The sequence below is a fragment of the Hylobates moloch genome, unplaced genomic scaffold (assembly GCF_009828535.3).
Source record: "Hylobates moloch isolate HMO894 unplaced genomic scaffold, HMol_V3 SCAFFOLD_4, whole genome shotgun sequence".
NCBI lineage: Eukaryota > Metazoa > Chordata > Mammalia > Primates > Hylobatidae > Hylobates > Hylobates moloch.
Window position 1 is genome coordinate 167407894 of NW_026652279.1, and position 27553 is coordinate 167435446.

General features: G+C 37.9%; 1 protein-coding gene across 2 annotated transcripts; it reads right to left on the minus strand.

Annotated features, from left to right (window-relative positions):
* Window positions 1–1866: 1866 nt before the first annotated feature.
* ARGLU1 (arginine and glutamate rich 1) lies at window positions 1867–27528 on the minus strand. Of its 2 annotated transcripts, XM_032151300.2 has the most exons (4): window positions 26934–27526; window positions 18000–18225; window positions 15616–15699; window positions 1867–2700 (listed from the first exon to the last, which is right to left on the minus strand). In XM_032151300.2, the coding sequence occupies exons 1-4, from the start codon at window positions 27278–27280 to the stop codon at window positions 2536–2538; spliced, it is 822 nt and encodes a 273-aa protein (XP_032007191.1). In that variant the 5' UTR covers window positions 27281–27526; the 3' UTR covers window positions 1867–2535. The 2 variants fall into 2 exon arrangements, 1 of the variants encoding a protein (XP_032007191.1); XR_009213322.1 differs by lacking the exon at window positions 1867–2700 and having other exon boundaries at window positions 15615–15699; window positions 16127–18225; window positions 26934–27528.
* Between the last annotated feature and the right edge of the window lie 25 nt (window positions 27529–27553).

The following is a 27553-nucleotide window of genomic DNA, read 5'->3' on the forward strand; positions in this document are numbered from 1 at the left end:
CTGCTAAATCCAGGACAGGTGGTGATACAAAAAAAAAGCTATGGACACATACTAGCACAGTAAATGAATACGGAGATAACTTAGGGTAGAATAGTCTGATTCGCTGCATCTTCCTAAGGGAAACTGAAGTAGGTAAAATCTCATACTACAAACCCCTTCCCCAATTTAAAGCATTAAAGAGTCCTCACACCAAGCTAATTTAAAGGTTTAGTTTATACAATTGATAATTCTGCAAACCACAATATGTCAATAACTACATACTGTAATAAAAATAAACAAAGTCATAGTTAATTCTATAATGCATTAATAACCTAAAAAAACAAATTGTGAATAAAGGCATATTTAATAAATTAGGGAACATCTTAACTTCTAATAGATTGGGGGAAATTTTTAAGTTTTCTATGTACACAAAGGCAGTGGGAACAAATGAAAAAAACAAATTACTACATTGTTGCAGCACATTAAAGACTGGATGGTGTATATTATTCACAATTACATCCTCTATCCCATAGCCTGGCAGAGGAAAGTAGTTACCAAGCACAGGAACAATTTCAACATTTCACTGGAATCTCTAGCAGCAAGCAGATACTGCAGGATGTCATTAAGCAGCTTACTGTCACTTCACACCATATGTGGCAGTAAGAAACTTAAAAAAAAAATTAAAAGGCACGCATAAGCTGATTTCAGATATTTTAAGTCCAGGCTACTCTCTTTAGATACAATGTTTTGAACACTTGTATATAACAGTTTTTAAATAAACATTTCCAAAAACTTGAATACAGAACTCAGGAACCATGAATCTGCACCAAAAAAAGTTACACTGAAAAAACAAACAAACAAACAAAAAAACAGAATCATGAAATAATTACAGCTAACCTACATTTAGAGATAAAATATTTTTTGGCAACCTATATTCTTTAGGAAAATAAAATGTTTGATTTTAGAGTAGGTAGCATGTTTACTAAAAGTTCTCACTATATTTCATGCCTATTTAAAATTCTACCTTTAAAGATCTTTAAACTGATTTTATATTGTTCCTTACCACAATTAGACTCATTGAAGAGCTCAAAACTAAAGCATTTTTCTTAGCATGCACACACAAAATAATCTACCATTTAGTCATCTCATTAACTTATGTTTTCAATTTTTAAGAATAATCAAACTGTCTAAAAAAATTGGGCAAAAATAAAAATATTTTCTCTACTTGATGACATGTTTATGCATCTCAGGTAGCATTTTAGATCAATATCCTTTTCTTGAATGTTTTAATACCAGTATACTTAAACATATGTAAGAGTAAATGAGGCAGATTCTAGTGTATAATATGAAAGCCATCCATAAGATTCCACATGCAAAAAAAAAAAAAAAAACAAAAAAACTTCATAAAGTTCTAATGTGTTTGTCCTAAAAATAAACGTGCAAGTACACTACACAATGAAACTGACTTGACCATCTTAGCCTTTTTTTTGACAGTATAAAGCTAAGTTCTTTCTGATGGCCCACTGTGAAAATGATCTCAGATTCCATAATTTAAAAGCATTTTTCTAGCCTTTATTAAGTATAATTTGTGATAATACTTATATCCTAAAACAGAGGCACAGGTTTGAGAATTTAAATCTTCCGGGTTTTGTTAGTCTTTCTTAAAGGTAACACTGATGCCATTTGCTCTATCAGCATAAAGTTGATATTTGTAAAAATAGCCATAAAATACTAATTCACAAGTATATTTAATGTACATATAAACCCTATGTTAAAAGTATAAACAAGAGGAAATATAGTTCTAAGACTTCTAAATGGTTGACCATCAAAAAGTGAACCACCCTCTTTAAGACTTAACATAACTTTAAAAAAAATTGCTTCAACATATGAATTTAAGACTTTACTTTATTCAGCAAAATCATTTATTTACACAATGGGGAATGCTGGTTTGATTTTGTCAATGAAATAAAAACAAAATGAACAGAGACAATACTGAACTGTATATATACTTTGTATCAGAGTTGACCAACTGTTTCCTTACCTGTATCAGGAACATCAAGAGCAACAGTATCACAAGGACACTGGTTTAACAATACACCACATAGGTCCAGTAATACCCTGGGAATTTCCCAGTGCAATCACCAACTTTTTCTTTTTTTATAAATATATAAAAAAACAAAAAGTCAGCAAAACCAGCATTATGATGTAGCAAACAGAGTATAACTCTGAAGTCAGTGGGGTCAGTAAAAGCCTTATCAGACCATCCATAGTTTTACAATGTGATCTGCTCTTCCTCAGACCACTAATATAGAATCCAAACAGGTGAAAAATACGTCACTCCTTAGAAGACAACAATGATCTGATAAGGATTTGACTTAGTGGAAGGAAAAAAAAAAAAAAAAGGGAATTGCAGAGCATAGCCCCTATTAGAACAAGCTAACTTTCCAGATTTTACAAATTAAAAAAAACGAAAACAAAAACAAAAAACCACTTCAACATGAAGCTACCATACAAAGTTTTTCCATTTTTCTTTGTAAAAAGTTCAGAGTTTGCAATTTAATCCTGGGTTTTTAATGAGAAGGACAGTTTTGGCCTGGACTTCCCCTTGCCCAGGATAATTTTTTGTTCTTCTTTTTGTTGACGTTGTCGTTCTTGTTCTAGTTTCATCCTTTCCTCATGAATCTTTCTTTGTTCTTCAACAATTCTCAACTGTTCTTCGGCCTGAAAGTTAAAAGTAAAAATTAATTATAGAAATGTATTAAAAATTATCATATGTACCCCTGCAACAGGTGTATCTATTATGTATCTACAAAAAAATTTTTAATGGAAATGCAAAAAAGGGGGTAAAAACAAGGACTTTCTATGAATTACATGCCTTCACAATATTTTAGTTACGAGGTGACAACTCACACACAATGGCATGGGTCATAAAATTTGACTAAGGTCATGTAGTTTAAGTGGTAGAGAAAAAAGAATTAAGAAAATTAAAAGAGAACCCTTTATTAATTATATCTACATTTTATGTCTTTCATTTTTAATGAAAATAAATGAACAAATTATGGAAAAGCACTTACACATTTTGGAAATGGAAATTAATTTCCACAAATCACATGTTGAGATCATGACAGATTTTGTTCTATACCTATTTTTATCTCTAACTTCATTGTACCAGATTAATAGACTGTTAATTATAAACCAAGGCACAGATCTACTCAAAGAGCAGGTTATCCACTAATTACCATATTTATAGTTGAAGGGCATACATACACACACACACACACAAAAAAAAACCAAAAACGTAGGAAAAAATCTCCACTGGGGCTTTTTGTTTGTGTGGTCAAATCACGCTGAAAAAAAGGGACTATATTATAGTATCAGTAGACAACCAAGGAACACCACAGACCCAATTACCTGAAGAAAAATATTAAAACCTTCTGACCTGACTAACTATAAAGTGCTATCTAATTTCAAAAGGACACTGGTGTAACTGATTCCACTCCTGCAGTGCCTTCAACTCCTTCCATGTCAAGCAATTTATTTCCTGCATTCTTCTACAGATTTCCCCCTTTACCAAAGTCAGGCCCTTCTCATGCTTTGTAGAGATACCATACACACATCTTCAATTCTCAACCAAGTACAATTTTAATCCCTTCCCCAAGGGGACATTAGGCAATGCATGGAGATGATTCTGGCTGCCACAACTGGGAATGGCTCCTGGCATCTAGTGGGTAGAAGCCTGGGACAATGCTACACATCCTATAATGCGGAAGACAGCTCCCACAACAAAGAATGATCCAATCAGTGCCAAAATTGAGAAACCCTGCTCTAACCCTTTTTTATTATCAGTTATCATGATTTATCCTTTTTCCCCTCTATCTGACTGTGATCTTAAAACATTCACTGCATCCTTTGAGCTGCCTACCTATTCCCATTCGAAGTCAAATTTTAGGTCATTGATTCCATCTCCATTATTCTACTAAAATTATCTTCTGTATGGTCAAAATCTATCAAATTCAGTGATTTTTCTCTTTATTCAAATAAATTCTTCTGTTCACTTAAGTCTTTTAAAAATGTTCTCTCTTCTGATACATTCTCTAATGCCATACACTAATTACTTCTTTTGTCTCCATTGAGATTTTTTTTTTTTTTTTTTTAAATAAAGTGTAATGTGACTGGTTTATAGGCTTTATGGCAGAGGAAGATGGAAAAGGTAACAGGACTCTGGTATGCAATACAAAATGTTTAAATTTTATCTTAAGTAGCAAAAAAAGGGAAGAACACAAAAGTTTAGACAGCAATGTGACGTAGACTAAAAGATAGGTGTTGGAACAAATCAATGGCAGTCAAGTAAGGCCAGAGATAACGAAGATCAGAATTACAAGCAGTGAGAGAATCCGGCAGGTGAGCATGGTGGAAAATCCAACAGAGAGCTAAAAGATATCTTTAAGATACAGCTCTCTAAAACCTTTTTCCTATGCTACATTTAGACCTGGCTACTGGACACATCCACCTGGGAGACCTAGGACTTGCTTCAAAATTCAACATGTTTTAAGATTTAAATTATTCCACTTTATCCTTAAAATAAATCTGCCCTTTACACCTTCCCTTCTGCCACTCAAATTCTATAGCTTTATTTCATCTCTTCTTCAGTCAAGTTTGTTAATTCTTGTTTTATATTCTCTGCCTAGAGTTTATTTTCACTTCTTTTGCCAGCATACCAGTTTAGGGCCACATATCTTTTGTACATCTAAAATGGTGCCCGTTTCCAACGTGTCCTTCAATCCATCCTACGTGATACTGCCAGACTCACCTTTCTTGACCATTGCTCACTCTTTCTTGTTCTCAAATTTCCAATGATATCCACTGTCCATGGCATACAGCTTAACTTCCTAAAGTATAATGTTTCTCTAAGACAAGATTTTCTATAACCTGGCTCCAGCTTGGTTTCGACTCCTCTTCTAAATTCTCCTTTCTATCTTGTTTCCCGTCTTTTGCTCATGCCATTCTTTCCTTCTATGGAAATCCTACCTGTACATCAGAATCTATTTCAAATAGCCACTCTCTTCCTTAGGCTTTCACTGATATTACAACAAAAAGAATTACCTGCTACCGGTCATCATTAGTGAATTCATATGCCAATTACTTCATCCAGTTTTAATAAATCATCACAAATTTGGGGTAAGAGCTTAGTGTGTGCAACTGAATCAAGATGTAGTAAGGGTTCTTTGGATGTGTGCATGTGCCTAAGAAACATTTTATCAATATAAATACTCAGATTCACTTTCTTCTAAGGTTCTAACTCAACCCTAGGAAAGCATACTAGAGCCCTGGAGAGTGAGGGTACATAAAGCGGAACATCACCACCCTAATCCGTAAGAGAAATCTAATGAACATTACAAATATACCATTTTTTTACCCTGTAAGACAGAAATTCAAAGTGTGACAGCACATTGCTGTGATTTCAATATGTCCGCCAAAGGTCACTGTTAGAATTAACTGGCATTGTTAACAGTATTAAGCTGTGGGGGATTTAAGCAGTGATTAGGCCATGAGGGGTTCATCCTCATGAACAGATTAATTCTGTTATCACCCAAGTGGGATGTGGGTTGGTTACCATGGGAATGGGCTCCTGATAAAAAGATGAGTTTGGCCACCACTTTTCTCTCCCTCTAGGGCCCTCTCTGTCTAGCTTGCTCGCCATGTGATGCCTTCCACCATGGGGAGACCTCATGGGATGCCTGTGCCATGTTCTTAGGCTTCCCAGCTTCCAGAACCCTAAGCCAAATATTTTTATGAATTACCCTATCTCTGTTATAGCAGCAAAAAATGGACTAACACACATATGCTATCATATAAAGAGCACTCTCACACTATCAAAATTACATCTTCGTAATACTTTATGCCAGCAAGTACATTTTCTGGAATTTACATTATATACTTGTACAGCAATGTGCAAGTTTTGCACCCATGCGAAATTGATATATTTACAGGGTTACATATTACAACACAGTTTATAGAAAGAAAAGAATGTGAAAAAAACCCAAATATCCACCAGTATGGGGTACACTAAATAAATTACTGAAGATATATAAAGCAGAATATTGTATAGCCCTTAAAAACAAATTAAGAAAGAGGAAAAAAGGAGGCCCCTATGTTCCCCAATGGAAAAATCTCCAAGTTACACCGTTAAATGAAAAAAATAAAGTTCCATGTATACATGCTACTTTTGTGCAATAAATGGAGAATTAAAATATTATGCATTTGTATCTGCCTGAATATGCTTTTACAGACATTCTGAAAAGATTTTAAGAACACATAACTGAGTACACTTTTGGAGATGGGGTTGGGATTGGGGATTGCGTTGGGGGGAAGGTAAAGGGACTTCACTGTTTCTCTTCCTAAAAAAACAAAATTTGAACCATGTGATCATTTTGCCTAATTAAAATCAAGATTTTTAAAGTAAGGCAACTTCCTTCAGATAAAATACTAATTCTGCACTTTAGATTGGGTAAAGAATCAAGTTTCTTCATTTAGGTCTACAAATAGAGAAGGTAAAAGTGTGTGTGAATGTATGTACAGACGAGTTGATTTTCTCTGGGACTACGGCTCAACAATGTTAATCACCAACGCTAGGCATACAGTACCTACTAGAAGTATTTAATGCAATGATTTAAAAATTAGTTGAATATACTGTCTATATACAAATATTGGTATTTTGTTCTACTATAGCTTTAAACTAAGCATAAATCTTAATTACACTTTGACAAAAAAAAAGATTATTCAAACACTAACCACAGTCATCTCTCATTTTAATATAGTCTCTCAAGTGATAAAAGCTGGTTTCCTGTTCATCCACCATCTGTAAGTGTGGTATGACCCTAACACCTTATTTGCTAGGTATTTTCCTAAATCCTACCCTCTCTCTGTAGTAACTTTTTCTTTCCTGATGACTTGACTTGCCAGAGAATACAACCATTGTTCCTTTCCCTGCTTGTTTCACATTTATGCACAAGAAAGCAGTATTTGCATTGGGGGGTTGGGGATGCATATATGTATTTATACAGATGAATAATACTAAGCAACTCACTCACAAGGATTATGTGGTGGACAGCTTGGAGGCCAAGGAGAAAGCTAACATGGACAATACCAGAACCATTACACTGGGGCAGACCCTCCTAGCCATTATGCCCATAACCCTGTTCAATCTCACAAAGGTGGCTTTCAACCTTGTACCCCAAGCTAAAGAGTGACTGGTGATAAGAAATACACACACAAAAAATGTTCCATTATAGTTAAAAAGCCTACTTACCCCTCCCAGTAATCTCTGCCCTATTTTATTTATTTATTTATTTTTAGACAGAGTCTTGCTCTTGTTGCCCAAGCTGGAGTGCAATAACACGATCTCGGCTCACTGCAACCCCCGCCTCCCGGGTTCATGCGATTCTCCTGCCTCAGCCTCCTGAGTAGCTGCGACTACAGGCGCGTGCCACAACGCCCGGCTAATTTTTTTGTAGTATTTTAGTAGAGACGGAGTTTCATCTTGTTAGCCAGGATGGTCTAGATCTCCTGACCTTGTGATCCGCCCGCCTTGGCCTCCCAAAGTGCTGGGATTACAGGCGTGAGCCACTGCGCCCGGCCTCTGCCCTACAGTCTTTACCCAGAGGATCTACTGAGTTTATAGATTACTTTTCTAAGCATTCTCCTTCTTAAACTGTCTATAAATTTAATCAAGGTAGTCTTTAGCAACAGTCCCTTTAGCAGAGATACTGAAATCTATTCTCTATTTGAAATATATGTAACTTTATAAAATTTTAAAAATCTACAGAGATATTTCTTTTCAAGAGTGATTGTAGAAATAGATGAAAATCAGCACAATTAGAAACTATGCCACTATTCAGAAATGTGATTTCTACATTTTAAACCTTCCAAGATAAATAGCCTGATCCACTCTGCCATTTATAATTTTAATTCCTTTATTCATCTTCCCTTCCATAACTTTTTAAATGTATATCCCACTTTAGATAACCAATGACTAAAAAAATGAAAAAATATATTTGACACGATTAGTTCTGACACTTAGTAAACTATGTCAGTAAATTTTTCTGAGGTATTCCATGTACAACGTTAAATAACAGAAGGGTAAAACACAAGGATCCCCTTCATCCTTGTGACAACATATTTATTCTCACACTTACCTCCTTAGGGTTTCTAATATGCCAAACCATCATTACGGGATATCATTAGCTACCATCTAAATTCCTGTCACCACCTACTCCCTTTACCCCCTTTTATTCTTAATTCCCCTCTTGTGACATTTATATATAACCTTAAATCATTTTTGAAACTTCAACCTTAGATAATATCTCCATGGATTCCATATTACCTGAAGTGAAGACAACTGTTTCAAAAGGAGGAAGTGACAGATTGAGCTTGGTATGCAATATTATGTACAAAAAGCACTGCCTGAGCACTCTGGAGAGACTGCTCTGTAATTCTGCCAAGGAAAATCTGATGCCTTCGGGGTTTTCTTTATACTTTCTGTTCTAAAATTTCACAAACAAAGGTATTATCTAGATATGGCTCTTTTAATCTTCTGTATCCTACATTCTCTCTTTTTACAGTTCTTCTGCCTTGGTCATTCACTATTCTGTGCACTACGTTTTCCTTAAATGCCTGGGGATACCTGACATGAGTTTATTAGGAATGATTACATCAGGAGGGTCTTTTCTGGTTCCTACAACAGACTTCCCCCTGTGTCCCGGCTTTTTCATACCTCTTCACTTACCAAGTTTATTAGTTCTCCCTTACAGTTTTTAAGAACTGCTACTTTGGTGATTCAAGGCCCCATCTTTTGACTGGCCTTCAGTGGCTTCGTGTTTCTAGTTTGTGTCCTACAAACCCATCCTTCACAATGTCAATATACTCACTCATGTCCAGAAATTTATTTTTTAAATTACTGTCCCAAATACATTAACATAAGGTCTTCAACCAGCTTTTTATCTTAACAATCAGGAAAAAACCTCTCGCTCTCTGAAAATCCTTACCTGACTTACTCAAAACTTCATTTCAAATTAAAATATTCGACATTTACATTTGTTGCCTTATTTTTCCTAAGTATTGTGCCATTTCAACTTATAGAAATGCTCACTCTAAGATACTCCGTTCTTTTTCCAACTGTGTTCATTTCCTGTGGCCACTGTAACAAACTGCAACTGGATGAAATTTATTATGGAGGCAAGAAGTCCAAAATCCGTATCACTGGAACAAAAATCAAAAGTGTTGGCAGGGACACACTTCCTCCAGAGGTTCTAGGGGAGAATCTGTTCCTTGCCTCTTGCAGCTTCTGGTGGCTGCCAAGGTTTCTTGGTGTGTGGATACTTCACTCCAAGGTCAATATCCTCAAATCTCTGTTTGTCTTCACATCACCTTTCCTGTGTGCGTGGATTCTGTCAGGAGTCTGAACACCTTCCTTCATCGTGTCATGTGTCTTTTTCAGTCCCAGTTGGCAGTTTCTGCTGACACAACATTCTCAGAAACTTTGGAGGTCCCCTACATGTCACATCATTAAACATCGTTCTCCACAGATATTTCCTGGATAATCTCATCTATTTCTGGGTTTTACTGAGATAGTCCGGGAACCTATGAGTTACATGCATAGTTTCTTCCACACAAACAAAAGGCTGTCTAGCAATACCCCTGGCCTTCTTTCCAGAGCCAGTTTTTCTATCCGTGAACATCTTTTGCTATCTGAATAGCATGAGATTTTCCCAACATCAAGTGCTGGTGGTTCTTTCTATACTTATCAGTTCATTCTTCAATTTAGCTCTTCTTGCCACTTTACTATAAACAGGAAGAAACCAGGCTACAACTTCAACACTTACTTAGAATTCTCAGCTAAATATGAAAAAGTTTTAAGTTCTGCCTTACATACAACTGTAGGACACAATTCAGCCAAGCTTTCTATCACTATAAGAAAGGATCTCTTCCCCTCCAGTTTATAATATGTTCCTAATTTGCTTCTGAGCCGTAACCAGAAGCACCTTTAAAATCCGTATTTTTGCCAACAGTATTTAAAGGCAACGTATGCATTTTCTATCACGTGACTCAAAACTGGAGCCTCTACCCACTGTCCAATTCCAAAACCACTTCCACATTTTTAGGTAACATATTACCACAAACTAAACAGCTCAAAATAAATTTATTCTGGAGGCCAGCAGTCTGAAATCAGTATCACTGGGCTGAAAGCAAGGTGTCAGCAGGGTGACCATTCTCCATTCTCCTTTCGGAGTCTTTAGCAGAGAGTCTGCTCCTTGTCTCTTACAGCTTCTGGTGGCTGCCAGGATTCCTTGGCTTCAGCCTACATCACTTCAATCTTCAAAGCCAACATTTTCAAATCTCTCTCCTCTGTCTTTACTTAGCTTCCTTCTCCTGTCTGTGCTATATGCTAAAATTTCCCTCTGCCTAAGAATACATGTGATGGCATTTAAGGCCCACCAGATAATCCAGAATAAACTCCCCATTGCAAGATACTTAATCATATCTGCAAAAGCCCCGCCCTCCTTGTCATATATGGGCACATTCAAATTCCAGGTATTAGAATACAGACTATTTTTCATGGAGACAGGACAGAAGGGATTTTTCAGCCTACCATACAAACTCATTTAAAAGAAAGCCATCTCTCCATTGCAAAGCAAACTCTGGTTTATTTTAAACTTATATATGTGGTACACATTTGATATATAAGCAACTTTCAAACATGGCACTATCTTTTCTTCTCTCAAACTGCTGAGATAACAAACTGGTGAGATATGAAGTGGTATAACACGATGAACTTGGCAAGGGGTGAGAAGAAAACTATTTCATTAATAAAGAGATCTGTAAATCTAGAATTTATAACTTGCATATACTTTAAAACCCCAAACACCCCTGTCTCCCATCAGAAGTAATTTGTCCTTCCTTTGACCAGTATGTTACCTAAAATTTTATTAGAAACTATCAATGTATTATTATAGTTGAGGTATTTACACCAGATTCACTAACCAGGTTGTATGGTTTGTATTTTACAATCTTGACAAGGGTACAGATTGAGAGTTTCTTTCTCCTGCTGACACAACCTTCTGGAAGAGTATTTTACTCTATAGCAAAATCTAGCCCCAACTTTTAAGTCTGTTTCCCTCTCGAAAAAAGTAAAACTCATATACATTTTGGAACAGTATCTGAGATTTTCCCAGGCACATCATAAAAACACCATGAAGAAGACTTCAAAAAATTTTAAGCACTATTTTTAACAAGAGAAAATTAAAATTTTCCATTGTATTAACCCTTCAAATACCTAAAGATAGTTATGTGTCACCAACACTAACTCAAGAACAAAGAACAATCTGCCAAAAAGCCAAGTTAAGTCATATTTGGATGCTTTTACTTTGTAAATAAAGTACGTTTGTTGGTTAATACTTCTGTCTCTGTTGGCAAACCAAGTATCTTGGTACACAATGTGGAATTGAAAAAAACAGTAACTACCCATGGACTAGAGCACTTAACAATGATTTTCAGATATGAGTGAGCTCGTGTGGCTAGGCTAACACATTCCTTATTAGTCATTACGGGATTCAATCTGTGAACTTGTGTCACAAAAGGCTACTTAAAAGTCAAAAGTATGACTTTAACTTCTTTACTATTATTTATATGTGATCAAAAAAGTGATATACATTACTTATAGCATGTAGAAACTGAAGAAAAGTATAAAGTTACACATAAGACTACCAATTAAGGATAACTATTTTTAGCATTTTGGCTTTTCTGTCTCTTAAAATGTGCAAGTATATGTTTCTCAAAATAAAAGGATCATATTGGATATATAAATTTTGTATTTCTCTACCTCCTATTTTGTATTTCCCCTGAATTATCAAATACTTTTTGGCTACAGAAAAACCCACTGCATAATAATAATGAATCCAACAACTTGGACATTTCTATTTTAAATAATTTGAGATTATCTTTGTATGTAAATTCATTTGTAAATGATTCTATCTCATGAGATAAATTCTTAGACACAGAATTAAAGTTTTTTATATTTACTGATTTACTGTTAATTGTCTTCGGAAACTGTTATACCCATTTAAATTCTCATGACCATCAGGTAAAGAGGTATCTGTATCATAACCTGCCAACACAGGACACTGTGAAAAACAATGGCTTTAGGGGATTTCTATTAAGGAAAAAGAAAAGAGGGGGACATTTCTTTGCTTCTCTACTGAGGTTGAGATATATTTTCAGAAATTTATTGTAGTTGCTTCTTGTCCTACTTGTGTACAAATCTCCTTTTTAATTAGGAAGTTAGTCTTCTTTACTGATCTGTAACATCATTGTATTATTTTTTTCAGTTAAAATGTTTAAGAAATCTCCCTCCCCACTTCCAGGGTACTTTCATTATCAACTTGTCTTTTCTATAATCCGCTTTCCACACAAACTTCTTAGCACACATAAGGTTGGATGGCTGCTCATTTACTACAGCTACTTCTCCCAATATCCCAAGTTTCCACGCCCTTGCCTTTGTTTTATTCTACTACCTCAAAGGCCTTTGCCCTGTTTCATTTCCTCGCACTCTTGTCTGCCTCCTAATAGAATTTCCACCTATCCAATCAGGGCCCAACTCAAGGGACTACCTCTTCTAGGAAGGTTTCCCAGGCCACCCAGGGCAACTATGTCATTATCTTACATTACCTATACCACTTACCAAATATTTTCATGGTATTAGTAACTTTTTTTGGAGTTGTCTTTGTTTCCAAAATATGTTAAATTATTTAAAAGCACTTAATGGCTTGTCTACTTTTTCATCAAGTTGCTTTTCTCAATACAGATTTTAGCAAACAGTTACCTTTGATCATCCTTCAACATTCATCACTTTCTAGAGGGCAGAATGCTTCTCATTCTTCTTGCATTATATGGTATCAAGTACTTTTAATAGGAGTTTGAATGTATTTTACATATTTCCCAATAAACATAAAGATTAAAGAATAGTGCTCAAAATTGAGAGGAAGGGGAAGGAAAAAGGCAATAAAAGTGGAAGTGGGCCTCAACGTGTACCTTGCCATCTTTATACATTTTTTGTCTCCTCATACACAAAGAATACCCTACTTCTCCTGCCAGCACATGACTACCAACAGAACCAAATAAAAAACTTTTCTTGGCCGGGCGCAGTAGCTCATGCCTGTAACCAGCACTTTGGGAGGATGGTGCGGGTGGATCACAAGGTCAGGAGTTTGAGACCAGCCTGGCCAACATACTGAAACCCCATCTCTACTAAAAACACAAAAATTAGCCAGGTGTGGTGGTGGGCACCTGTAGTCCCAGCTACTCAGGAGGCTGAGGCAGGAGAGCTGCTTGAATCCGGAAGGCGGAGGTTGCAGTGGGCTGAGACTGCGCCACTGCACTCCAGCCTAGGCAACATAGAGAGACTCCATCAAAAAAAAAAAAAAAAAAAAAATTCTCCAGTATCAATTTACTATGCTTCCAACTTTATTGAACACTGTAAGCAGCCATGTTAAATATGTTCAAATTCTTACTCGACTTTCTCAATTCCAAGCCTCTTTTTCCCTAAGATATGTTTTTTACTGAAGTTTATCACAAGCATGCCATCAGAATAGTGTCACTCTGGGCCAGGAGTGGTGGCTCATACCTGTAATCCCAGCACTTTGGGAGGCCGAGGCGGGTGGATCACCTGAAGTCAGCAGTTCAACACCAGCCTGATCAACATGGTAAAACCCCATCTCTACTAAAATAGAAAAATTAGCCGGGCATGGTGGCGGGCGCCTGTAATCTCAGCTACTCGGGAGGCTGAGGCAGGAGAACAGCCTGAACCCACCCAGGAGGTGGAGGCTGCAATGACCCGAGACTGTGCCACTGCACTTCAGCCTGGGCAACAAGAGCAAAACTCCATCTCAAAAACAAAACAAAGCAAGAATAGTGTCACTCCGATCAAATCTAAATCTGTGTGATCTAGAAAAGTGCCAATGTTAAGCACGGCCCATAGACCACTTATAATCTACAAACTAATCAATCCCCAACAAGGACAAATCAATACAAGGGTTTTAGAAGTTTTTACAGCAGTATGACCTCATTTTTCTAGTAATTCATCTTAATTGTATTTTGCAAAAGTAGAGGTCTGAGACAAACTGGGATTAAAAAACAAAAACTGAACTTTTACTACCATTTGAGAAGTATAAGGTTATGACTACCAATATTTTTCCCAGTGATCACAGACTGAAAATCTTATTTTCGTTTTTCACGTGGGCAAACAATAGAGGACTGTAAGAATAATGCAAGGAGGCCAAGCCGTCCCTAGCTACCACAGGGTCAGAAGGGATCAAGATCTTGGCAGGGCACACCATGCTTCCAGGCCACCCACATAATGAACCCACCACAGCTATCCAATCTCTTTAACGTGTCCTAAAAGGAGGTCCAGTTCCACCTGCTCATTAATTTTGCTTCAATGATTTACCTGTCAACCATATTTTTTTTCTCTTTTCTGAAACATCTATGCCTCACAAACCAGAGTGTATTTACCCTTCAAAGCTCACTCAACCTTCTAACCTCAAATTCAGATTGAACACTTTCCCTCTTCTTCCTATCTGCACTGAGGTTCTCTCCTTATATGGAATCCTGGAATCACTAAAAAAAAAAAGTTATCACATACTTATTCATAAGCATGCAGCAATATAACTTAGAATGACTCATCCATTTCACATTCCTATTGCTTTTTCTACCTTAGCAGATTTTAAGATTTTCTTTGGGAAAGCGGATTATGGCTTTCCAATAGATTCCATTATGGCCTTCACAAATACCAGGTGATATTTACCAAGAATCCATTGTGTCATGATCATTAAGTTATCTGGAATATTTCTAGCATTCTCTCTTATCCAGAGTATACTATTTTTCAGAAGATGATGTTCTAGAAACAACTGCCCCATATTAACTTTTTACATTCTTATTAAGGTTATTTATGGTCTTCCTTCATCCCTACTCTCAATGGGATCCACTGTTAACTACTTAGACCCACTTGGATACTTTTCTGTACATTGATAACCACAAAATTTCTTTATACCATGTAACTGGAGCTTACAACTTGCTTTCCCTCACCCCCATCTTTCTATATTATATAATTACCGAAGACTCTGTATTTCTTAAGATTATAAACTAGGAATAGGAAATTACTGTGGTGCACTTACTATCAAATAAATACTATCTACTCCTGGTAACAAGCCAACTAATACAAAGTAAAATGCTGCATATTATAGTTGGTTTAAATATACCCCCAAGCTTTTGTTGTTGCTATTAGCTTTTTAGGCATAGGAGAAATGTGAAATGAGGTTAGGAAAGAAAAAATTGGGGATAGAGAACAAAACAATTTCCCCAGAAAACTTGTTTTTTAAAATCACTGCAAATTTTGGAGTTCCGTCCAGATTGGAAGTAAAAATCTCAATTGTTCCTATCCTTGCCTCGAAAAGCCTTTAAAGTTAGTCCAGAGAATCCCCCCAAAATAAGTCAAATTATAGGGCACAAAAATCAATCCACAAAATCTGAAAAAAGGAAATAAAGCAAAATACAAAACACTTTTCACGTATGCTTTACACTTACCAGTTTGGCTTGTGCTTCTGCAATTTTTCGGTTATTCTCTTCCAGTATTCGCTCTAGCTCCTCACGTTTTGCACGTTCTTCCTCCTAAAGGGGAGGATATGTTAAGATATTAGAAAAACAAAATGTTTATTTTTATTGATAAATATTTACTAATCTTCCTCTGAACTTTTTTGATATGACTTACAGGGTAGCTTTATAGCTACCTTCTGTCTGACAAATGATAAACTGTGCAGTCACTAAAATTGGTTTCTAGCACTAAATTTAAATCATCCCTCCCAGTCCAAACAGCAACCAACTAAACCCTCCCTAATGACAGTTTCCTGGCAATTATTACTAATACTTTAATATCACACAAATCAACAAGGACAACTACAAAACTGGATAGTATTTACCAAATTAAAAAAATAATATATAAAATATAAATAAAGTGAATATTTGTCTCACCAATTATGTATACCTACGTATTCTTTACCTATACTCCTTTAATCAGCATTAAAAGTTGAATATTTACTGTCTTGTCCAGTGTCCTGCAGAGTGTGCTCCTCGGCTGCCATACACGCCAGCTTCCTCTTTAAAATGATTTGTACTGTTAGCTTGGCAATACCTGCATCAGCAGCTCAACCATTTATAAAGAAACAACATACAAGGAAGGCTGAGCTGAGGAATGCAGATGTTTATGGTAAGAAGGAACAAAAAATGTAATTCATCATTCCTAAGGCAAACAATTAATAAGAAAAATACATTTACTGTTAGTGAAAAATACAAATGGTAATCCATACTTCATGGAACTACGGGCTTCTTCCATGGGGAAAATGGACTTAACATTCAGATGTTGACAATTTCGGAAGGCAGCTTATATTGTCATCTACAATCTGAACTGAAACTCAGAAATCCAGGGGATGCATGGTCAGGAAATAAAACTCTTCAACTTATTTTTTTCTTGGAGAATTTAATGAGATTTTATAATGCAAACTGTATGAAGACTGCTTGATGGCTTGAGCAGTGTTCAGATCACAGCATACATATTCAAATGATTTTAATATTTGGAAAGACTGTCAGAGGGTTGTGTCCGTGTAAAAAAAAATTGTTAATATGAAACAAAAAAAGCAAATGAAGAGAAAAAAATCTTACTATGATTAATAACTCGCTACAAGACAGCACCATTACTCCAAAAATATCTTCATTATTAAAAGCACTGATACAAATAAAAATTTCATACATTCAATTTTATAGTCTGTGAAACCCACTATAAATATAAGCATGTATATCTAGTTAAAGACAGGACAAGGGAAAATGCATTTTAAAAGCTAAGCTTACCAGAAAGCAAGGAGATTTAATATGTCAACTTGTCCACAATAATGCCAAGATGAAAAATGACAGTAAGTCTTAATTATTTTGAGTCAAATATGTCAGTTCAAGAAAATACAACTACAGGATTTCCTACATCACACACCAATGGGATTCAGATTCATTATGCAAACTATGGTGACAGACACTCAGGGCTGTAAAGTAATTTGCCTTGAGTGTTTCAGTGGCTTTCACCAAGTTTTTGGATCCTGGAGTAATCAGTGCAAACAAGCTATAAAGCTTCAGTAGCAAATTACTGTCTCACAGAAAGACATTTTCAACTTCTGCTCCAGCTGCTGATAAAACAAATCATGTGTTTAGCTTGACTCCAGACAAGGACAACCTGTTCCTTCATAACTCTCTAGAGAAAAAAAGGAGTTGTTAGTAGATACTAAAAAAAGTGGATGAATAATCTGGATATTTTTCCTAAAAAGATTCCTTGAAACACATTAGGAAAATGGAGGGCCTTATGATCAGAATGCTAGAATTAGTCCACTGTGCTGAAGCAGGGTTTAGGGGAAGGAGTGAGGGATAAAAGAAGGAAAAAAAGAAGAGTGAGAAAACCTATTTATCAAAGCAGGTGCTATCACTCAATGTTAGGCCCTGCTCTTTTTAATCTGACTGAAGGCAAAAGCCTCTCACAGTCTAGGTAACAGAGTGACAGAATAGAAGAATATACAACCACAGGTGGATTTTTAACCTTTTCCCTTTACCACTCCCTGTCTCCCCACCGTCCTCCCAAAAAAGAATGTAAGTCCTGCAGCCATGGCAAAAGTTTCAAACACTTCTCAAATAGCCAGTTCCATTAAATCAAAAAGTATCCTTGAATATGTTTTATAAAAGCTTCCAACTTTTAAGTTATCAGTCAGCACTTCTGAATAGGCTAAAAAATTAACTTTCGCAGCAATGTTAAGTTTAGACGAGAAAGGAATTAGATAGTCTGTATTCCATCTCTTTCTGAACTGAGCAGGAGGCAGAACCCAACACTGAAAGTTTTGCCATGGACTGTCTCTACTTTCCAAACGACCGAGCGTTACCTCTCTAGCTTTTTGTGCTGCAAGCTCAGCTTGTCTCTGTCGCTCGAGTTCTTCGAGCAACTGCTTTTCCATGATGCGTTTGGCTTCCTCCACCCTTCGGAGAACTTCTCGTTCAATTTCATCCTTCCTTTTCTCCAGTTCTTCCTCCACCCTTTTTGCCACCAATTCTTCCACTCTTCGTGCTGTTTCTTCCTCGATGAGTTTTTCTTCTATTTCTTGCTGTCGACTAGCAAACAAAGTGAAAAAAACGAGTTAGATATTTATTTTTAAAACTATAAATTTAAACAAAACTAGTTTTAAGTCTATCAAGCCATTGAGCCTGGTATTATTCAGTAATTTTTTCAGAATTCATTTTCATGTCACATTTAAGGAAATGACAGATACCAAGATGTTAACTGATACAGAAATACAAATGAATATAAAATCTTTTTTTCCTTTACCATATTCTAAATACGAGAACAGGTATATACAAAGAGCCTAATTCATTAGTTCTAATTTAGGAACAATAAATCTGAAACAGAAAATCTACTTCTGTTATCGACTTTATAATCAGAGGACAAGTTGTTAAAAAATATGGATTTGCTCATTTGCCAATCCCTTCGTCTGGGGCTGAGCTACAGAGAAGTAAGGAGAAATTATGTAGCAGGCAACTCAGATTGGCTGAATTCATTTCCCGCTAAGCAAAGAGAGAATAAACACAGATTGAAGAGATTCAGACTGCTGGAGTAATAGTGTGTAGTTTTTACTGAAAATAGGACCAACTTAAGTTTTGAACTGAAGTTCTTTAGCTTTATAGTTCCTTACTATGTCTTTTCTTCCTTTTGTTAATTGATTTTCAATTAAAAGCTCCTCTAGAAATGGGAAAGTGGGTAAAAATATATTTTTATTACCAGAAAAAGTTCAATAAAGCATGATACTACAGTTTTAATTACTCCAATCCCATTTTGATATTATAAACCAATTTACTCAAAATAAAATTCTGTGCTGAAATTACTGACATTCATCAAGGCACCACTGTGGAAATCCTGCACATTTCATACCAGTGATATTCAGTGATAGCCACTAGTCATATGTGTCTGGTCCGAACTGAAATTTAGTATGAAGAAAAAGAATATAAATGATCTCCTATTTTTATTTGATTGCATGTTAAAAATGATATTTTGGATAAAAATATACACTAAAATTAATTTCATCCATTTCTTAACGTTACTAAAAAATTTTATACTGCATATATTGTTCATACTATTTCTAGTTAATAGCACTCTGAGGCAATAAATTTGTGCTGAATGAATAAATTCTGAGGCTCTTGCAGTAAATCTAAATCCTAAGAGGACGATTCATGTTCCAACTTTCTCACAACCCTCAAAATTAAATAAAACCTGCAACCTTTATCTTCTGATGACTCATTTGACATACATATATATGAGAATCATTCAATTTATCTGTTTAGTAAAGACTTTATAGTTTCTAAGTGACCTTTAAATACCCCAATCCACTTCAACTCAACTCTATTCTTCGGGAGGATTCAATTCTCACCCAAGGGCTCTCATTTTCAACTCCCGTTACTTATCCACAGTGATAACACACTAATACCAATGTGTCTTAAACAATCTGATTCATTTCAGTTTCTACATTTATCCTCTACATTCTTCTGTCAAGGAGACAGTAGGTACTAGAGAAAGCATATTTTCCTTTAAGGGCCTAGATGTTTGCCCAACACTCATTCTCAGGACTCTGTTGTTTTAAGTCTTTATCTACAGCAGCTCAGTAAGAGAGCAGGTATCTTCCCCAATACTAAAAATAATCAATCACTGGGAGCATATAAAAGGAAACCAGACAGCAACTTCGGTAGAAATTAAATCACATTTCCATATAAAATGTTGTTTCTCTACTTCACCCAAAAGGAAAGAAAACTACTCAATGAAACGAGGCTGACAACTGTTGAATCTGGATAATGAGTACCCAAGAATAATGATAATAATCTGCCTTTGTGTATATGTAAATTTCTCATAATAAAGTGTACACACACACACACACACACACACACTTTTGCTAGTTCGTTCTTCTGAAATTAGTAAATGTAGAGAAGCCTAAGAAGAAACTTAATATTTAAAATTTCAAAACCAGTACAATGTGACTTTTAATTAATATTAAGTGAATCATAGTACTGACTATTAAAAAAAGGATAATGTAACACAGTTCCAACTAAAACTCCACACAAAGTAGAAAGAAGGCCCTAGGAGTAAAAAGTTGCCATCTTAAGAATTTGGTGAAGGTGGAAGAGACCTGATACACACTCAAGGTTATTTTTGGCAGTCAAGCCATCCCTCAGCAAAAGCGCAGTGGCTAATGGGGCCTCATTTCCATAGCTTTGGTCAGTAAGGAGAAAATGAGCCAAATAAATTTACTTACAGCAAAAGCCAAATCAGAATGTCTGTTCCCTGCTTCTATTTCCACTGATGACATCAAACCAGAGGGCCCATGTAACAGGCAGTACAGGCAGGCCATGGACTGCTCTGCTGCTTAGGAGTCAATTCTAACTACAGCTCAGCGACTTTACAGCCCAAAGGGAGGGCAAGTGGAAAGTCCCATGCTCAACTGAAACACTGGAGAATGAGAAATGACCCAGTGCAGTTTCTCACAAAGCTGCTTATCTCCCTTTGTTCCTGGAGGAACTGCAAGGCATCCCAACAAGAAAATTAAGCTTTGCAACAGGCAGCGTTCAGGGTACCACAGCAAAACTGTTTGCCTACAAGTGTTAGCAAGAATATAATTTCTGCTGTTTTTCTTGGTAAAATTAAAAATGCTACTTCAGTAATCAGAAAAAAATTTTAAATCAAATTTTAGAAACAGTGCTGAAGGAAAGCTCAATTTTATCCCCTCGCCATGTACTGAATTCAGCAAACCAATGAGCACATATACAACTGAACTAAGCATGAGTTCATTTTTACTGATGGCAAATTTATCATCATAATCAATGATAAAACCACTATTATGCCTACTCCCATAAGAGGCACTGAACTTTCTTGAGTGGGTCATTAGTGTCTTGCAAAATAGGTATCAGCTAACAGCCTATTCACTCCTCAAAACCCTGGCCATAGTAGTTGTTACCCTCATGATGTTCTTTTCTCTAATGTCGTCCTTACGCTCCTCTGCTGAATATCCATTCCCCTGCCAATAATGTGTTATACTGATGAAAGCATTAAATCAAGATCTTAAGGTTTTCAATGGAAATGGTATAATACTAGGTCCTATTTTCTCTGTGCTCTAATGTATTTTAAAAACACTAGTCAGGCTGGGCACAGTGGCTCATGCCTGTAATCCCAGCACTTTGGGAGGCCGAGGCAGGCGGATCACGAGGTCAGGAGATCAAGACCATCCTGGCTAACACAGTGAAACCCCATCTCTACTAAAAATAAAAAAATAAATAAATAAAAAATAAAAATTAGCTGGGTGTGGTGGCAGGCGCCTGTAGTCCCAGCTACTCGGGAGGCTGAGGCAGGAGAATGGCGTGAACCCAGGAGGCGGAGCCTGCAGTGAGCTGAAATTGCGCCACTGCACCACTGCACTCCAGCCTGGGTGACACAGCGAGACTCTGTCTCAAAAAAAAAAAAACAAAAAAACACCACTAGTCACAATGAACTTTAAAATGCTAACTATTAAAAACAAAACATAAGGCTACAGCACTTCAGCACTGTTATAGAGTAACTGGCACCATTATTTTAAAACATCTTTAAAATGTGGGAACTCAATCCTAGGGGCTTACTTCTAGGACTCGCTCAATTATTATTAGCAAACAGCATTTACTTACTACTTAATAGGTAACATATAATATTGTGCCAAAAGCTTTATATACCATGTCATCATCTAAATCATATAATTATTCCTATGCAGTGGGTATGTATCCCATTTTTACTGAGGAAACTAAGAACAAGGAGCTGAAGTTTCTGGACTCGAACACACTGGATGTTGCTGAGCTGTTTCTCTGAACCTACGCAGATGCCAAAGCTAATGATCTCAAGCAAGCACTATACTACCACCCTACATCGGTTTCTGCAGGACAAATGAGAGGGGCAAAGACAAGCACACAGATTTAACTACCAAAAAAAAGAAAGAAAAAAGTATAGGCCAGCCATAGTAACTCACACTTGTAATTCCAGCACTTTGGGAGGCTGAGGTAGAAGGATTACTTGAGGCTAGGAGTTCAAGATCAGCCTGGGAAACACAGTGAAACTCTGTCTCTACAAAAATTATAAATAAATAAATGAATACATATTCTTAACATCAGCTAGGTCTTATGCCTTAACGTTCTGTCAGAGCCTTAACCTCCAAAAATATGCGGTTCCATATAATCAATTTCCTCCTAAAAGCTCTTCTTTGCTCTCACAACGAACTGCCCAAGTATTTTAAGAATTACTTATATAGATCCCAGTTCAGTGTAGATACTCTAATTTAGAAGGCTCTTAATCCGTCATCCAGTTGAACACCAAGGATATCCTAACCTAGATATCACAGGCTAGAGTAAGTTACTATGCCATTAACATTTTCCTGATTTGCTGCAAGTTATTTTCAGCTGTCTATTTTTTCAACAGTTAATACAACACGGATGCAGCATCTCAAAAGAGCATTTAAGAAAATGGTGCTACTGCAATAGCAAAGACTTGGAACCAACCCAAATGTCCAACAACAATAGACTGGATTAAGAAAATGTGGCACATATACACCATGGAATACTATGCAGCCATAAAAAATGATGAGTTCGTGTCCTTTGTAGGGACATGGATGAAACTGGAAAACATTCTCAGTAAACTATCACAAGGACAAAAAACCAAACACCGCATGTTCTCACTCATAGGTGGGAATTGAACAATGAGAACTCATGGACACAGGAAGGGGAACATCACATTCCGGGTACTGTTGTGGGGTGGGGGGTGGGGGGGCGGGGACAGCATTAGGAGATATACCTAATGCTAAATGACGAGCTAATGGGTGCAGGAAATCAACATGGCACATGGATACATATGTAACAAACCTGCACATTGTGCACATGTACCCTAAAACCTAAAGTATAATAAAAAAAAAAAAAAAGAAAATGGTGCTACTGGTGTGGGGACAGGGTGAGAAGAACCACACTGAATGGCTGGGACACTAGGATGAGAGGAAGATCTTTTGAACTGAATTTTGAACCATGTGAAATGCCTATTCAAAATTGAGGGTAAAAGTCTTTAAAAATGTAAAGGCTTACCTTTTAAGCATTAAGATTACAACTCATAAGATCACTTCTTAAATTCATCAGGCTTGGTCTGGCTCCATGTAAGTTAGTTACATTAAATAACATTACTTATTGAGAACTATTATATGCCAAGTATCACCTACTTTAAATACATTATCTCCAATTTTCACAACAAGCAAGACAGATTATCTCCATTTCACAGATTTAAAAACAAGGTTAGAAGTAGGTGATTTAGGCTGGGCGCGGTGGCTCACGCTTGTAATCCCAGCACTTTGGGAGGCCGAGGCGGGTGGATCACGAGGTCAGGAGATTGAGACCACGGTGAAACCCCGTCTCTACTAAAAATACAAAAAAATAGCCGGGCGTGGTGGCGGGTGCCTGTAGTCCCAGCTACTCGGAGAGGCTGAGGCAGGAGAATGGCGTGAACCCGGGAGGCGGAGCTTGCAGTGAGCCGAGATCGCGCCACTGCACTCCAGCCTGGGTGAGAGAGCGAGACTCCGTCTCAAAAAAAAAAAAAAAAAAAGAAGCAGGTGATTTATTCAACAACTCAGAATTGTAAGTGGTAAACTAATAAGGTTTCCAATCTTACCAAAGAATTCCTAATTAGTTAAACCCAATGGTTGATTCTTATTTTACGGTCTCTTTCCATCTAACTAGATTTCTTGTAAGGGCACTTGACACTTGGCATTTTTACCATATTCCTTTCTGCTTCCACCATAGGCTTTTCTCCCTCTTCCTAATTACAAATACAGGCATGTCCTAAGATTCTTTCAGTTCCTTGAATGAACCGCTCTCCTCTCTCCACACTCTCCCTGGGTCATTCCATATACTCTCAAGGTTTCACTGACATTCAGTGAAGCCCCTCTCAGCTAGGCTTCAGTCTCACATGATCAACTCTGGATAAACTCAGTACAGTATATCCAAAACTAGTGCTCACAGTGAAGGCACCATTCTCTTATCCCCTTTCCCTCTCCCTTATCCACTATTTACAGAGTTTCTGACATTTTTACCAGTACCTGCCACATGGTTGTTACTGAAACATTTGGTAGATGAGTTGCAATAGCCACACTATAAACATGAGAACCACCATTCTTTTTCTGAAGTCCCACATTCCATTTAATATACTCTAAATGTTTCTTAAATCTGTCCCTCTTTTCCATTCCAACAACTATCCTCGCTACTCCTGTGTAAACTTCTGTACCCACCTCTTAGTTTCCATCCTATACAACAATCAAAACAAAAAAGGCACCATGTCATTTACCTGCTTAAAATCCTTCCCGTTTCTAGGATGAAATCCAAGCTCTAATATGACATACAATAACCCTAACATGATTCCCAGCCTCTATTTACCTCTCCAGTCACTCCATGACTTAAATATTTATAGAACTTCGTGTTCTAAGTCAACAGTCACCTGATTATTCCACTTTTAAGACCATTTCCTCTATTTTGGCAGGAGTCGGGGGGAGGAGGCTCTTTTCTGTGCTCCACATATGTCCTATACCTTGCCTGACATTGTCATATTCTTATATCATCCACCCACACAGGATACTTCCTTTATACAGTTTATATTACTGTCACTAAATTTACTACACTGTATTATTGCCTATTTAATGATCTGTCTTTGAGCTAGATCAAATCTTGGAGAAGGGCCAATCATCTTTATATTAACAGCACCTAGCACAGTGCCTGACACTTATTAAATGCTCAATAAACATCAGTTAAATGAATAAAATAACCAACAGGATATGTAGACTGAAAACTGTTTCCTTACATTCCCAAAGCTCCAACACTTAAGTCTTTCCATTGTTTCTTCTGCATTGCTTCCAAGGCATTAGAATATATTAAGTAATGCCTATTGCACGGCACCCAGGAATTTAGAGTATAGGTAGCTGCCAGCCCTGGTCCCTTCTCCCTCCTAAATACTATTGGCAGTTTGTGTCTTCTCTCAAACCAGAGAACCATATAGCTCCTCTATTTGCCATATTTCATTCCTGAATTTCTTCTCTGCTATCCATGTGAAACCTGCTAAATGCTTCTATTTATTCTTTGCAAACCAAGTTTCTTTTCATTTTTCCTACATATCTTAGCTTTCTAGTGAAAGGCAAGTTATTACTCTTTGGAGGTTTCCTTTGTTTTCACATGAAGAAATTATCTCAGCAATGTCTTAGGTAACTTTTCATACATCCATCTATTGAGAGCTATTTGAGATCTTTACAGCTAAGGGCCTTGTTGCAGACCCAAAAGTTGTATTCTACAAAATCAAGGTTTAAGTTGAAACAATTACTTGAACTTTGTTTTCATACATATCACTGACAGTTCTAAGTACAGGAAAAATGAGTGTTGCATGTGTTTCAAAGGAGTGTTGGAAGCTAAACAGCTCCAGGTACAGCTTCCTCTGTAATATTAGTGCTCCAGTCCTACCTTTTAGTAACTTTGGTTTTAGAAACAAGCTGTATGTGTGCTGGAAAATCTACCTAACACAAACCCCACTACAGAAAACCACTAACCCTGCAGTCAATTCAGTACACATAAACTCACCTCGAGAAAATCATAAATTCAGTCACGTTCTTGCTTCATGAGCACTTTCTAAATATTCACTGAAGAACTGACCAAGTATGGCTGGTTGAATAGGGAGTTAGTAGGACTGTTCAAATTTACTTTTCAATGTGGTTTTTGGAAACTGAATACCCAGAGCATCAAAGTACGATGATCATAAAACAAAACACACAATAAATCCCTACATTTTAAAACCCAAAAATTCCTTTAGTTTGGTATTATTTATCCACATCTACTTTCATAACCAGAAATACTTGGGAGCTGACATTTTCGGAAACACACTCTAACTCTAGATTTCACTAATATCCTTCATGTGAGCAACGCCAAAATAAAAGCAACTATTCAAGTGTCTTCTGAAGAAGCACAGTCTCAGGGGAACAACAAAACTGCACGTGTTTGCTAGAGGATAGAAAGCAAGTTAAAAAAAGAGGCTTTGGGATGGTGATTACACAGGTGAATTCAGAGGTCAAAAAACTCATCGCACTGTACACTTAGGGTGTATCTTTTTTTTTTAACATCTCAAGGAAGGGGTGAGGGTGTAGGCTCAAGGGGAAAAAAGCAATCCCAACACCTTAACAATAGGAATACACTAAAGTGAAAATGCATTTTTCTGGTGGACCACCTAAACTGTATGATTCCCGAGAGTAGTTAAGTCCTGTCCCAAATTTGAGCTTCAATAGAAGAATGCTTCTGGCCAGCTGTGATTCGCATCTCAAATGTTAATTCCCTTCTCTCTCCTTCTCAAGCTGACCAGCATACGCTCACCACCCTCCACATGTGCAGGCCAGCTCGCTCCCGGCCTCACAAAACCACGCAGCTCTCCGACCTCACTCCGAACTCCACCCCTACTTCCGGGACACCACTCCTCTCTCGCGCCAAAATCGCCTTCTCTCATTTAAGCCCTTTCTGCTCAAGCCCTCGAATTTTCCATCCCAAACAACTCGTGGGTCTGTCCCACCCCAAGCTTTCCAAACGCCAAGCCTGCCCGCCCCGCCGCCGCCTCTCCGGCCCGTTCTCGCGCCGGGTCCCCAGCCCCAGACCGTCCCCGCCATTCTCCCGGCCCGCGCCGTCCCGCCCCGGCCCCACGCCCTAGGCCAGCGCCCCGCTCTCCGCACGCCCCGGGCCCTCCCCCCGTGGGCACTCACATTTTTCGCTGCCGCTCGAACTCCGCTTTCTTCTCCTCCTCCTCTCGCTTCTGCTTCTCGTCCAGGCTGCTGCGCTTGCTCACCGTGCGCCCGAAGATGTCGATGCGGTCGGGCGGGGACGAGGCGCGCTCCCGGTCCCGCTCGCGCCGGGACACGGCAGTGTTGGTGGAGCGCGAGCGGGACCGCGACTCCCGTCGCCGGTTCCGTTTACTTTCCCGAGATTTGGAACGCTTCCGCACGCGCTCCTTGTCCCGGGATCGCGACCGGGACCGGCTGCGCTTCTTGTTGTGTTTGCTGCTCTTGGTGTGCTTGGAGCGGGACGAGCTCCGGCTCCGAGACCGGCCCATCCTTCCGGGCGACGCTCTAACCGCTCGCCTCAGGCCCCTCACGCGGCCAGTTCCCCTCGCCTCCGCCTTCGGACGCGGGCTGGCGGTTCTACCGAGGCCGGAGGAAAGAAAGGTGTCGGCCAACGGACTTTATGCCTTTTCCCGACGTCTACAGCTGCCACGAAGGCCACCTCCAACGAGAAAGCCGCAGCGCAAGGCGCCCCTAAGATGGCAGCTGTGGCTGCACCGGCCGCCCTTCCCACAATGCCGTGCGAGGAACGTGCCGAAGCGTGG